At 39.9% G+C, this 14162-nt stretch overlaps 1 protein-coding gene across 7 annotated transcripts in view; it reads right to left on the bottom strand.

The window, feature by feature from the left end:
• LOC135574204 (low affinity immunoglobulin gamma Fc region receptor III-A-like) overlaps window positions 1-13895 on the bottom strand; it is an 83651-nt gene extending 69756 nt beyond the window's left edge. For all 7 annotated transcript variants that reach the window (XM_065025122.1, XM_065025123.1, XM_065025124.1 and 4 more), the window contains exon 1: window positions 13416-13895. In XM_065025122.1, coding sequence (XP_064881194.1) covers window positions 13416-13839 — 424 coding nt within the window. In that variant the 5' untranslated portion in view covers window positions 13840-13895. The remainder of the gene's footprint in view (window positions 1-13415) is intronic.
• Window positions 13896-14162: the final 267 nt, after the last annotated feature.

Genomic DNA, 14162 nt, shown 5'->3' with positions numbered 1-14162 from the left:
CAGGATCACATCTCCAGCTGTATATAATATATAAACATCATATATAAACAGGTCTCTCCAGGATCACAGCACCAGCTATATATAATATATAAACAGGTCTCTCCAGGATCACAGCTCCAGCTAATATATAATATATAAACACAGGATCTGTATATAATATATAAACAGGTCTCTCCAGGATCACAGCTCCAGCTGTATATAATATATAAACAGGTCTCTCCAGGATCACAGCACCAGCTGTATATAATATATAAACAGGTCTCTCCAGGATCACAGCTCCAGCTGTATATAATATATAAACATCATATATAAACAGGTCTCTCCAGGATCACAGCTCCAGCTGTATATAATATATAAACATATAATATATAAACATCATATATAAACAGGTCTCTCCAGGATCACAGATCCAGCTGTATATAATATATAAACATCATATATAAACAGGTCTCTCCAGGATCACAGCTCCAGCTGTATATAATATATAAACATCATATATAAACAGGTCTCTCCAGGATCACAACTCCAGCTGTATATAATATATAAACATCATATATAAACAGGTCTCTCCAGGATCACAGCTCCAGCTGTATTTAATATATAAACAGGTCTCTCCAGGGTCACAGCTCCAGCATCATATATAAACAGGTCTCTCCAGGATCACAGCTCCAGCTGTATATTTAATATATAAACAGGTCTCTCCAGGATCACAGCTCCAGCTGTATATAATATATAAACAGGTCTCTCCAGGATCACAGCACCAACTGTATATAATATATAAACAGGTCTCTCCAGGGTCACAGCTCCAGCTGTATATAATATATAAACATCATATATAAACAGGTCTCTCCAGGATCACAGCTCCAGCTGTATATAATATATAAACAGGTCTCTCCAGGATCACAGCACCATCTGTATATAATATATAAACAGGTCTCTCCAGGATCACAGCTCCATCTATATATAATATATAATATATAAACAGGTCTCTCCAGGATCACAGCTCCAGCTGTATATAATATATTAACAGGTCTCTCCAGGGTCACAGATCCAGCTGTATATAATATATAAACATCATATATAAACAGGTCTCTCCAGGATCACAGCTCCAGCTGTATATAATATATAAACATCATATATAAACAGGTCTCTCCAGGATCACAGCTCCAGCTGTATATAATATATAAACATCATATATAAACAGGTCTCTCCAGGATCCAGCTCCAACTGTATATAATATATAAACATCATATATAAACAGGTCTCTCCAGGATCACAGCTCCAGCTGTATATAATATATAAACATCATATATAAACAGGTCAGGATCACAGCTCCAGGTATATAATAATAAACATCATATATAAACAGTCTCTCCTCCAGCTCCATCTGTATATAATATATAAACATCATATATAAACAGGTCTCTCCAGGATCACAGCTCCATCTGTATATAATATATAAACATCATATATAAACAGGTCTCTCCAGGATCACAGCTCCAGCTGTATATAATATATAAACATCATATATAAACAGGTCTCTCCAGGATCACAGCTCCATCTGTATATAATATATAAACATCATATATAAACAGGTCTCTCCAGGATCACAGCTCCATCTGTATATAATATATAAACATCATATATAAACAGGTCTCTCCAGGATCACAGCTCCATCTGTATATAATATATAAACAGGTCTCTCCAGGATCACAGCACCAGCTGTATATAATATATAAACATCATATATAAACAGGTCTCTCCAGGATCACAGCTCCATCTGTATATAATATATAAACAGGTCTCTCCAGGATCACAGCTCCATCTGTATATAATATATAAACAGGTCTCTCCAGGATCACAGCTCCATCTGTATATAATATATAAACAGGTCTCTCCAGGATCACAGCTCCATCTGTATATAATATATAAACAGGTCTCTCCAGGATCACAGCTCCATCTGTATATAATATATAAACATCATATATAAACAGGTCTCTCCAGGATCACAGCTCCAGCTGTATATAATATATAAACAGGTCTCTCTAGGATCACAGCTCCAGCTGTATATAATATATTAACAGGTCTCTCCAGGATCACAGGTCCATCTGTATATAATATATAAACATCATATATAAACAGGTCTCTCCAGGATCACAGCTCCAGCTGTATATAATATATAAACATCATATATAAACAGGTCTCTCCAGGATCACAGCTCCAGCTCTATATAATATATAAACATCATATATAAACAGGTCTCTCCAGGGTCACAGCACCAGCTCTATATAATATATAAACATCATATATAAACAGGTCTCTCCAGGATCACAGCACCAGCTGTATATAATATATAAACAGGTCTCTCCAGGATCACAGCTCCAGCTGTATATAATATATAAACAGGTCTCTCCAGGGTCACAGCTCCAGCTCTATATAATATATAAACAGGTCTCTCCAGGATCACAGCTCCAGCTGTATATAATCTATAAACAGGTCTCTCCAGGGTCACAGCTCCAGCTGTATATAATATATAAACATCATATATAAACAGGTCTCTCCAGGGTCACAGCTCCAGCTCTATATAATATATAAACATCATATATAAACAGGTCTCTCCAGGATCACAGCTCCAGCTGAATATAATATATAAACATCAGATATAAACAGGTCTCTCCAGGAGCACAGCTCCAGCTGTATATAATATATAAACAGGTCTCTCCAGAATCACAGCTCCAGCTGTATATAATATATAAACAGGTCTCTCCAGGATCACAGCTCCAGCTGTATATAATATATAAACAGGTCTCTCCAGGGTCACAGCACCAGCTCTATATAATATATAAACATCATATATAAACAGGTCTCTCCAGGATCACAGCTCCAGCTGTATATAATATATAAACATCATATATAAACAGGTCTCTCCAGGATCACAGCTCCAGCTGTATATAATATATAAACATCATATATAAACAGGTCTCTCCAGGGTCACAGCTCCAGCTGTATATAATATATAAACATCATATATAAACAGGTCTCTCCAGGATCACAGATCCAGCTGTATATAATATATTAACAGGTCTCTCCAGGATCACAGATCCAGCTGTATATAATATATTAACAGGTCTCTCCAGGGTCACAGATCCAGCTGTATATAATATATTAACAGGTCTCTCCAGGATCACAGCTCCATCTGTATATAATATATTAACAGGTCTCTCCAGGGTCACAGATCCAGCTGTATATAATATATAAACATCATATATAAACAGGTCTCTCCAGGATCACAGCTCCAGCTGTATATAATATATAAACAGGTCTCTCCAGGATCACAGCTCCAGCTGTATATAATATATAAACATCATATATAAACAGGTCTCTCCAGATCACAGCTCCAGCTGTATATAATATATAAACAGGTCTCTCCAGGAGCACAGCTCCAGCTGTATATAATATATAAACATCATATATAAACAGGTCTCTCCAGGGTCACAGCTCCAGCTGTATATAATATATAAACATCATATATAAACAGGTCTCTCCAGGGTCACAGATCCAGCTGTATATAATATATTAACAGGTCTCTCCAGGATCACAGCTCCATCTGTATATAATATATTAACAGGTCTCTCCAGGGTCACAGATCCAGCTGTATATAATATATAAACATCATATATAAACAGGTCTCTCCAGGATCACAGCTCCAGCTGTATATAATATATAAACAGGTCTCTCCAGGGTCACAGCTCCAGCTGTATATAATATATAAACATCATATATAAACAGGTCTCTCCAGGATCACAGCTCCAGCTGTATATAATATATAAACAGGTCTCTCCAGGAGCACAGCTCCAGCTGTATATAATATATAAACATCATATATAAACAGGTCTCTCCAGGGTCACAGATCCAGCTGTATATAATATATAAACATCATATATTAACAGGTCTCTCCAGGGTCACAGCTCCAGCTGTATATAATATATAAACATCATATATAAACAGGTCTCTCCAGGATCACAGCTCCATCTGTATATAATATATAAACATCATATATAAACAGGTCTCTCCAGGGTCACAGATCCAGCTGTATATAATATATTAACAGGTCTCTCCAGGATCACAGCTCCAGCTGTATATAATATATAAACATCATATATAAACAGGTCTCTCCAGGGTCACAGATCCAGCTGTATATAATATATTAACAGGTCTCTCCAGGGTCACAGATCCAGCTGTATATAATATATTAACAGGTCTCTCCAGGATCACAGCTCCAGCTGTATATAATATATAAACAGGTCTCTCCAGGGTCACAGCTCCAGCTGTATATAATATATAAACAGCATATATAAACAGGTCTCTCCAGGATCACAGCTCCAGCTGTATATAATATATAAACATCATATATAAACAGGTCTCTCCAGGATCACAGCTCCATCTGTATATAATATATAAACATCATATATAAACAGGTCTCTCCAGGGTCACAGATCCAGCTGTATATAATATATTAACAGGTCTCTCCAGGATCACAGCTCCAGCTGTATATAATATATAAACATCATATATAAACAGGTCTCTCCAGGGTCACAGATCCAGCTGTATATAATATATTAACAGGTCTCTCCAGGGTCACAGATCCAGCTGTATATAATATATTAACAGGTCTCTCCAGGGTCACAGATCCAGCTGTATATAATATATTAACAGGTCTCTCCAGGATCACAGCTCCAGCTGTATATAATATATAAACAGGTCTCTCCAGGGTCACAGCTCCAGCTGTATATAATATATAAACAGGTCTCTCCAGGATCACAGCTCCAGCTGTATATAATATATTAACAGGTCTCTCCAGGGTCACAGATCCAGCTGTATATAATATATAAACATCATATATAAACAGGTCTCTCCAGGATCACAGCTCCAGCTGTATATAATATATAAACAGGTCTCTCCAGGATCACAGCTCCAGCTGTATATAATATATAAACAAGTCTCTCCAGGATCACAGCTCCAACTGTATATAATATATAAACATCATATATAAACAGGTCTCTCCAGGATCACAGCTCCAGCTGTATATAATATATAAACATCATATATAAACAGGTCTCTCCAGGATCACAGCTCCAGCTGTATATAATATATAAACAGGTCTCTCCAGGATCACAGCTCCAGCTGTATATAATATATAAACAGGTCTCTCCAGGGTCACAGCACCAGCTCTATATAATATATAAACATCATATATAAACAGGTCTCTCCAGGATCACAGCTCCAGCTGTATATAATATATAAACAGGTCTCTCCAGGATCACAGCACCAGCTGTATATAATATATAAACATCATATATAAACAGGTCTCTCCAGGATCACAGCTCCAGCTGTATATAATATATAAACATCATATATAAACAGGTCTCTCCAGGATCACAGCTCCAGCTGTATATAATATATTAACATCATATATAAACAGGTCTCTCCAGGATCACAGCACCAGCTGTATATAATATATAAACAGGTCTCTCCAGGATCACAGCTCCAGCTGTATATAATATATAAACAGGTCTCTCCAGGGTCACAGCTCCAGCTGTATATAATATATAAACATATAAACAGCTCCAGCTGTATATAATATATAAACAGTCTCTCCAGGATCACAGCTCCAGCTGTATATAATATATAAACATCCAAACATCCAGCATATATAAACAGGTCTCTCCAGGATCACAACTCCAGCTGTATATAATATATTAACATCATATATAAACAGGTCTCTCCAGGGTCACAGCTCCAGCTGTATATAATATATAAACAGGTCTCTCCAGGATCACAGCTCCAGCTGTATATAATATATAAACATCATATATAAACAGGTCTCTTCAGGATCACAGCTCCAGCTGTATATAATATATAAACAGGTCTCTCCAGGGTCACAGCTCCAGCTGTATATAATATATAAACAGGTCTCTCCAGGGTCACAGCTCCAGCTGTATATAATATATAAACATCATATATAAACAGGTCTCTCCAGGATCACAGCTCCAGCTGTATATAATATATAAACAGGTCTCTCCAGGATCACAGCACCAGCTGTATATAATATATAAACAGGTCTCTCCAGGATCACAGCTCCAGCTGTATATAATATATAAACAGGTCTCTCCAGGATCACAGCTCCAGCTGTATATAATATATAAACATCATATATAAACAGGTCTCTCCAGGATCACAGCTCCAGCTGTATATAATATATTAACACTGTCACAGCTCCATATATAATATATAAACATCATATATAAACAGGGCTCTCCAGGATCACAGCTCCAGCTGTATATAATATATTAACAGGTCTCTCCAGGATCACAGCTCCAGCTGTATATAATATATAAACATCATATATAAACAGGTCTCTCCAGGATCACAGCTCCAGCTGTATATAATATATTAACAGGTCTCTCCAGGGTCACAGCTCCAGCTGTATATAATATATAAACAATATATAAACAGGTCTCTCCAGGATCACAGCACCAGCTCTATATAATATATAAACATCATATATAAACAGGTCTCTCCAGGATCACAGCTCCAGCTGTATATAATATATAAACATCATATATAAACAGGTCTCTCCAGGATCACAGCTCCAGCTGTATATAATATATTAACATCATATATAAACAGGTCTCTCCAGGATCACAGCACCAGCTGTATATAATATATAAACATCCAAACATCATATATAAACAGGTCTCTCCAGGATCACAGCTCCAGCTGTATATAATATATAAACAGGTCATCCAGGATCACAGCTCCAGCTGTATATAATATATAAACAGTCTCTCCAGGATCACAGCTCCAGCTGTATATAATATATAAACATCCAAACATCATATATAAACAGGTCTCTCCAGGATCACAGCTCCAGCTGTATATAATATATAATATATAAACAGGTCTCTCCAGGGTCACAGCTCCAGCTGTATATAATATATAAACAGGTCTCTCCAGGATCACAGCTCCAGCTGTATATAATATATAAACACATATATCTCTCCAGGATCACAGCTCCAGCTGTATATAATATATAAACAGGTCTCTCCAGGGTCACAGCTCCAGCTGTATATAATATATAAACAGGTCTCTCCAGGGTCACAGCACCAGCTCTATATAATATATAAACATCATATATAAACAGGTCTCTCCAGGATCACAGCTCCAGCTGTATATAATATATAAACAGGTCTCTCCAGGATCACAGCACCAGCTGTATATAATATAAACAGGTCTCTCCAAACATCTGTATATAATATATAAACAGGTCTCTCCAGGATCACAGCTCCAGCTGTATATAAACATCATATATATCCAGGATCACAGCTCCATATATAAACAGGTCTCTCCAGGGTCACAGCTCCAGCTGTATATAATATATAAACATCATATATAAACAGGGCTCTCCCGGATCACAGCTCCAGCTGTATATAATATATTAACAGGTCTCTCCAGGATCACAGCTCCAGCTGTATATAATATATAAACATCATATATAAACAGGTCTCTCCAGGATCACAGCTCCAGCTGTATATAATATATTAACAGGTCTCTCCAGGGTCACAGCTCCAGCTGTATATAATATATAAACATCATATATAAACAGGGCTCTCCAGGATCACAGCTCCAGCTGTATATAACATATAAACATCATATTTAAACAGGTCTCTCCAGGATCACAGCTCCAGCTGTATATAATATATAAACAGGTCTCTCCAGGATCACAGCTCCAGCTGTATATAATATATAAACAATATATAAACAGGTCTCTCCAGGATCACAGCTCCAGCTGTATATAATATATAAACATAAACAGCTCCAGCATATATAAACAGGTCTCTCCAGGGTCACAGCTCCAGCTGTATATAATATATAAACATCATATATAAACAGGTCTCTCCAGGATCACAGCTCCAGCTGTATATAATATATAAACATCAGGATCACAGTTGTATATAATATATTAACAGGTCTCTCCAGGATCACAGCTCCAGCTGTATATAATATATAAACATCATATATAAACAGGTCTCTCCAGGATCACAGCTCCAGCTGTATATAATATATAAACATCATATATAAACAGGGCTCTCCAGGATCACAGCTCCAGCTGTATATAATATATAAACATCATATACAGTTGAAGTCGGAAGTTGTTGGATATTTTCCAGTCATCTGATGGTTCTCAGTTCTATACTGTTCCCTTTGAAGGAGAAAGAAGAATCAATATAAGTTTAAATATTATCAGTCAGCAGAATGAACCCATGTGAGTGTACTGGATCAACACCAAATTGACCATTGGACATGTACAGAACAGAATGTAAGCAGAATATGTGTAGATGAGGCAAGGTAAACCAACAAGATGTGACTGGTCTGGGCCATATCTGATCTTGTGAAGGCTACTGGACACCCATATAAATTAAGCATACATTGATAATATAGGTCTGCACTTGTAAAGACCTTTGGACAGGAACATTAGCTAAGGGGTCATGCCACCAATAGAATGCCCCAAAATCTGAGCCAAAAAGAGAATGGAAACTATGTAACAAAGCAAATGGGGTGATGACATCATTAGGTAAAAATGTATAAAAGCCAAGCACTAAGAATGAGGAGGCAGTTCTTCCATGGAGGCTTTGTTGCTCTTTGCAATACAAGTATAATTGAATTCACAAGCTCTGGTATCTGAGAAGTATTTGAGTGAATATTTCTCCACAAGTCATTACAACTCATTTTTCAACTCCACAAATGTCTTATTATTAACCTCTTGAAGCTAGGAGGCACTATTTTTATGTTTGGAAAATAACATTCCTATTTCTCATGACCAGATGCTAGAAAATGCATATAATATATGCATCATTTCAAAATCTGAGATGACAGGGTAATTAACAAAAGGCTAAGCTGTGTTTCAAAATATTGCACTTGTGATTTCATGAATATGAATATTTTCTAGTAATAATATTTGACTGTTGCGCTATGCTATTCAGTGGTTGCTGACGAAAATGATCCTGTGTGCATCAAGAAGTTAACAAACTATAGTTTTGGCCAGTCGGGTAAGACATCTACTTTGTGCATGACACAAGTCATTTTTTCAAAAATTGTTTACAGACAGATTATTTCACTTATAATTCACTGTATCACAATTCCAGTGGGTCAGAAGTTTACATACACTAGTTTGACTGTGCCTTTAAACAGCTAGAAAATGATGTCATGGCTTTAGAAGTTTCTGACAGGCAAATTGACATAATTTGTGTCATGGTTTTCTTGCGGTGAAGGAGAGGCGGACCAAAATGCAGCGTGGTTTCTATTCATGGTACTTTAATAAATATGAAACACGACCAGTACAAAAACAATAAACGTAACGAGAAAACCTAACAGCCTATACTGGTGCACAAACAAACACAGAGACAGGAACAATAACCCACGAAACACTCAAAGAATATGGCTGCCTAAATATGGTTCCCAATCAGAGACAACGATAAACACCTGCCTCTGATTGAGAACCACTCCAGACAGCCATAGACTATGCTAGAACCCCCACTAAGCCACAAACCCAATACCTAACAAAACCCCAAGACAAAACACACCACATAAAAACCCCACACCCTGGCCTGACCAAAATAATAAAGAAAACACAAAATACTAAGACCAGGGCGTGACAATTTGAGTCAATTGGAGGTGTACCTGTTCTGCTCACACTGCCCTACCCTGTGCTCTGACCTCTTTCTCCCCTCTCTCTCCAGATGACATCTCGCGTCTTGTGACTGCCGGCCGCCCAACAACCTGCCCGCTTGACCCTATCCCCTCCTCTCTTCTCCAGACCATCTCCGGTGACCTTCTCCCTTACCTCACCTCGCTCATCAACTCATCCCTGACCGCTGGCTACGTCCCTCCCGTCTTCAAGAGAGCGAGAGTTGCACCCCTTCTGAAAAAACCTACACTCGATCCCTCCGATGTCAACAACTACAGACCAGTATCCCTTCTTTCTTTTCTCTCCAAAACTCTTGAACGTGCCGTCCTTGGCCAGCTCTCCCGCTATCTCTCTCAGAATGACCTTCTTGATCCAAATCAGTCAGGTTTCAAGACTAGTCATTCAACTGAGACTGCTCTTCTCTGTATCACGGAGCGCTCCGCACTGCTAAAGCTAACTCTCTCTCCTCTGCTCTCATCCTTCTAGACCTATCGGCTGCCTTCGATACTGTGAACCATCAGATCCTCCTCTCCACCCTCTCCGAGTTGGGCATCTCCGGCGCGGCCCACGCTTGATTGCGTCCTACCTGACAGGTCGCTCCTACCAGGTGGCGTGGCGAGAATCCGTCTCCTCACCACGTGCTCTCACCACTGGTGTCCCCCAGGGCTCTGTTCTAGGCCCTCTCCTATTCTCGCTATACACCAAGTCACTTGGCTCTGTCATAACCTCACATGGTCTCTCCTATCATTGCTATGCAGACGACACACAATTAATCTTCTCCTTTCCCCCTTCTGACGACCAGGTGGCGAATCGCATCTCTGCATGTCTGGCAGACATATCAGTGTGGATGACGGATCATCACCTCAAGCTGAACCTCGGCAAGACGGAGCTGCTCTTCCTCCCGGGAAGGACTGTCCGTTCCATGATCTCGCCATCACGGTTGACAACTCCATTGTGTCCTCGTCCCAGAGCGCTAAGAACCTTGGCGTGATCCTGGACAACACCCTGTCGTTCTCAAATAACATCAAGGCGGTGGCCCGTTCCTGTAGGTTCATGCTCTACAACATCCGCAGAGTACGACCCTGCCTCACACAGGAAGCGGCGCAGGTCCTAATCCAGGCACTTGTCATCTCCCGTCTGGATTACTGCAACTCGCTGTTGGCTGGGCTCCCTGCCTGTGCCATTAAACCCCTACAACTCATCCAGAACGCCGCAGCCCGTCTGGTGTTCAACCTTCCCAAGTTCTCTCACGTCACCCCGCTCCTCCGCTCTCTCCACTGGCTTCCAATTGAAGCTCGCATCCGCTACAAGACCATGGTGCTTGCCTACGGAGCTGTGAGGGGAACGGCACCTCAGTACCTCCAGGCTCTGATCAGGCCCTACACCCAAACAAGGGCACTGCGTTCATCCACCTCTGGCCTGCTCGCCTCCCTACCACTGAGGAAGTACAGTTCCCGCTCAGCCCAGTCAAAACTGTTCGCTGCTCTGGCCCCCCAATGGTGGAACAAACTCCCTCACGACGCCAGGACAGCGGAGTCAATCACCACCTTCCGGAGACACCTGAAACCCCACCTCTTTAAGGAATACCTAGGATAGGATAAAGTAATCCTTCTCACCCCCCTTAAAAGACCTAGATGCACTATTGTAAAGTGGCTGTTCCACTGGATGTCATAAGGTGAAAGCACCAATTTGTAAGTCGCTCTGGATAAGAGCGTCTGCTAAATGACTTAAATGTAAATGTAATGTATTTTAAGGCCTAACTTCAAACTCAGGGCCTCTTTGCTTGACATCATGGGAAAATCAAAAGAAATCAGCCTAGACCTCAAAAAACTAGTTGTCCTTGGGAGCAATATCTAAATGCCTGAAGGTACCACCATCTGTACAAAACAATAGTACGCAAGTTTAAACACCATGGAACCCATGGGACCACGCAGCCGTCATAACGCTCAGAAAGGAGATGCGTTCTCTCTCCTAGTAATAAATGTACATCTGGTGCGAAAAGTGCAAATCAATCCCAGAACAACAGCAAAGGACCTTGTGAAGATGCTGGAGGAAACAGGTACAAAAGTATCTATATCCACAGTAAACATAGTCCTATATAGACATAACCGGAAAGGCCGCTCAGCAAGGAAGTAAGGAAGTAGAAGCTGCACAAAAACCGCCATAAAAAAAAGCCAGACTACGGTTTGCAACTGGGGACAAAGATCAAACTTTTTGTCCTCTGGTCTGATGAAACAAAAATAGAACTGTTTGGCCATAATGACCATCATTATGTCTGGAGGAAAAAGGGGGAGGCTTGAAAGCCGAAGAACACCATCCCAACCATGAAGCACGGGGATGGCAGCATCATGTTGTGAGGGTGCTTTGCTGCAGGAGGGACTGGTGCACTTCTCAAAATAGATGGCCTCATAAGGTAGGAAAATTATGTGGATATATTGAAGCAACATCTCAAGACATCAGTCAGGAAGTTAAAGCTTGGTCGCAAATGGGTCTTCAAAATGGACAATGACCCCAAGAAAACTTCAAAAGTTGTGGCAAAATGGCTTAACTTGTTATGGCTGCAATCCCACTAACGGGATAAGTGTCATCAACAACCGCTGAATAGCATAGCGCTACATACAACAAATATTACTATAAATATTTATATTCATGAAATCACAAGTGCAATGTAGGAAAACACAGTTTAGCCTTTTGTTAATCCACCTGTCGTGATTTTGAAATTATGCTTTACTGCCAAGGCAAGTGTATCGATCGCACGACAAAACATTAAGTACACTTAGCATCAGGTAGCTTGGTCACGAAAATCAGAAAAGCAATCAAATGAATCATTTACCTTTGATGATCTTCGGATGTTTTCACTCACGAGACTCCCAGTTACACAACAAATGTTCCTTTTGTTCCGTAAAGATTATTTTTATATCAAAAATACCTCTGTTTGTTTGGCGCGTTATGTTCAGAAATCCACAGGAAAGAGCGGTCACAACAACGCAGAAGAAAATTCCAAATAGTTTCCATAATGTCCACAGAACCATGTCAAAAAAAATTATAATCAACCCTCAGGTTGTTTTTAAAATATATAATTGATAATATATATCAACCGCAAATGTCTTTCACAGTAGGAGTTGGAAAAGCAATACCTATCCAAACTCTGTTGCGCGAGCAAAACTCATGTGACCACTTGACGCAATGATATCGTTCTGGCTCATTTTTCAAAATAAAAGCCTGAAACTATGTCTGAAGACAGTTGACACCTTGAGGAATCGATAGGAAAAGGAATCTGGTTCATATCCCTTTAAATCCAGCAAAGGGAGGCTATGATGGAGTTTTCAAAATAGAAGCCACTTCCTGTTTTGATTTTCCTCAGGGTTTTGCAATATCAGTTCTGTTATACTCACAGACAATATTTTGACAGTTTTTTTAAAATCATTCTCTCTACTATTATTCTGACATTTCACATTCTTAAAATAAAGTGGTGATCCTAACTGACCTAAAACAGGGATTATTTACTAGGATTAAATGGCAGGAATTGTGAAAAATGAGTTTAAATGTATTTGGCTAAGGTGTATGTAAACTTCTGACTTCAACTGTATAAACCTAACATCAGCTATCTGAAACCAGATGAACCACTAACCACTATAATGTTAGTAGATGGTGTTTGTGGACATACCATGTACTGTGATGTTGACAGCATTGCTGTGTTCTCCAGACCCAGACTCACACCAGTACACTCCACTGGATGATGGTATTAGTGACACGATGCATGAAGACCCTTGATGTTTTCCCCAGTCAGTACTACACTCTGAAAGGTTTCCTCTCTCTGCGTTCCTCATCACTCTCCATCCAGTCGAGTTCCCCTGAACCTCACAGCTCAGAGAGACAGACTCAAATTCAAAGAACTGAGATCTGTCAGGACTGACACTCAGAGAGGCTGGAGGAGAGAGAGAGGCTGGAGGAGAGAGAGAGGCTGGAGGAGAGAGAGAAGCTGGAGGAGAGAGGGAGAGAGAGCGAGAGAGAGAGAGAGTCAGGATTTGGCCAGGATTGTTCAGGTTTTGGTCACTAGATGCCCCCATTTGTGCTTTTTTGACCCTCATTTCCCTTGAATGTATTTAAACCCTTAGTGTTCCTCAGTTCTTTGCTCTGTGTTTGTATGTTGGCTGGCCCTCGCTACATATTCGTCGCCAGACCCACTGGCTCCAGGTCATCTACAAGTCCATGCTAGGTAAAGCTCCGCCTTATCTCAGTTCACTGGTCACGATGGCAACACCCATCCGTAGCACGCGCTCCAGCAGGTGTATCTCACTGATCACCCCTAAAGCCAACACCTCATTTGGCCGCCTTTCGTTCCAGTACTCTGCTGCCTGTGACTGGAACGAACTGCAAAAATCGCTGAAGTTGGAGACTTTTATCTCCCTCA

This window comes from Oncorhynchus nerka, linkage group LG12, assembly GCF_034236695.1.
Source record: "Oncorhynchus nerka isolate Pitt River linkage group LG12, Oner_Uvic_2.0, whole genome shotgun sequence".
Classification (NCBI taxonomy): domain Eukaryota; kingdom Metazoa; phylum Chordata; class Actinopteri; order Salmoniformes; family Salmonidae; genus Oncorhynchus; species Oncorhynchus nerka.
The sequence above is the reverse complement of the archived record's forward strand: the minus strand, read 5'-3'. Positions and strand labels throughout refer to the sequence as shown.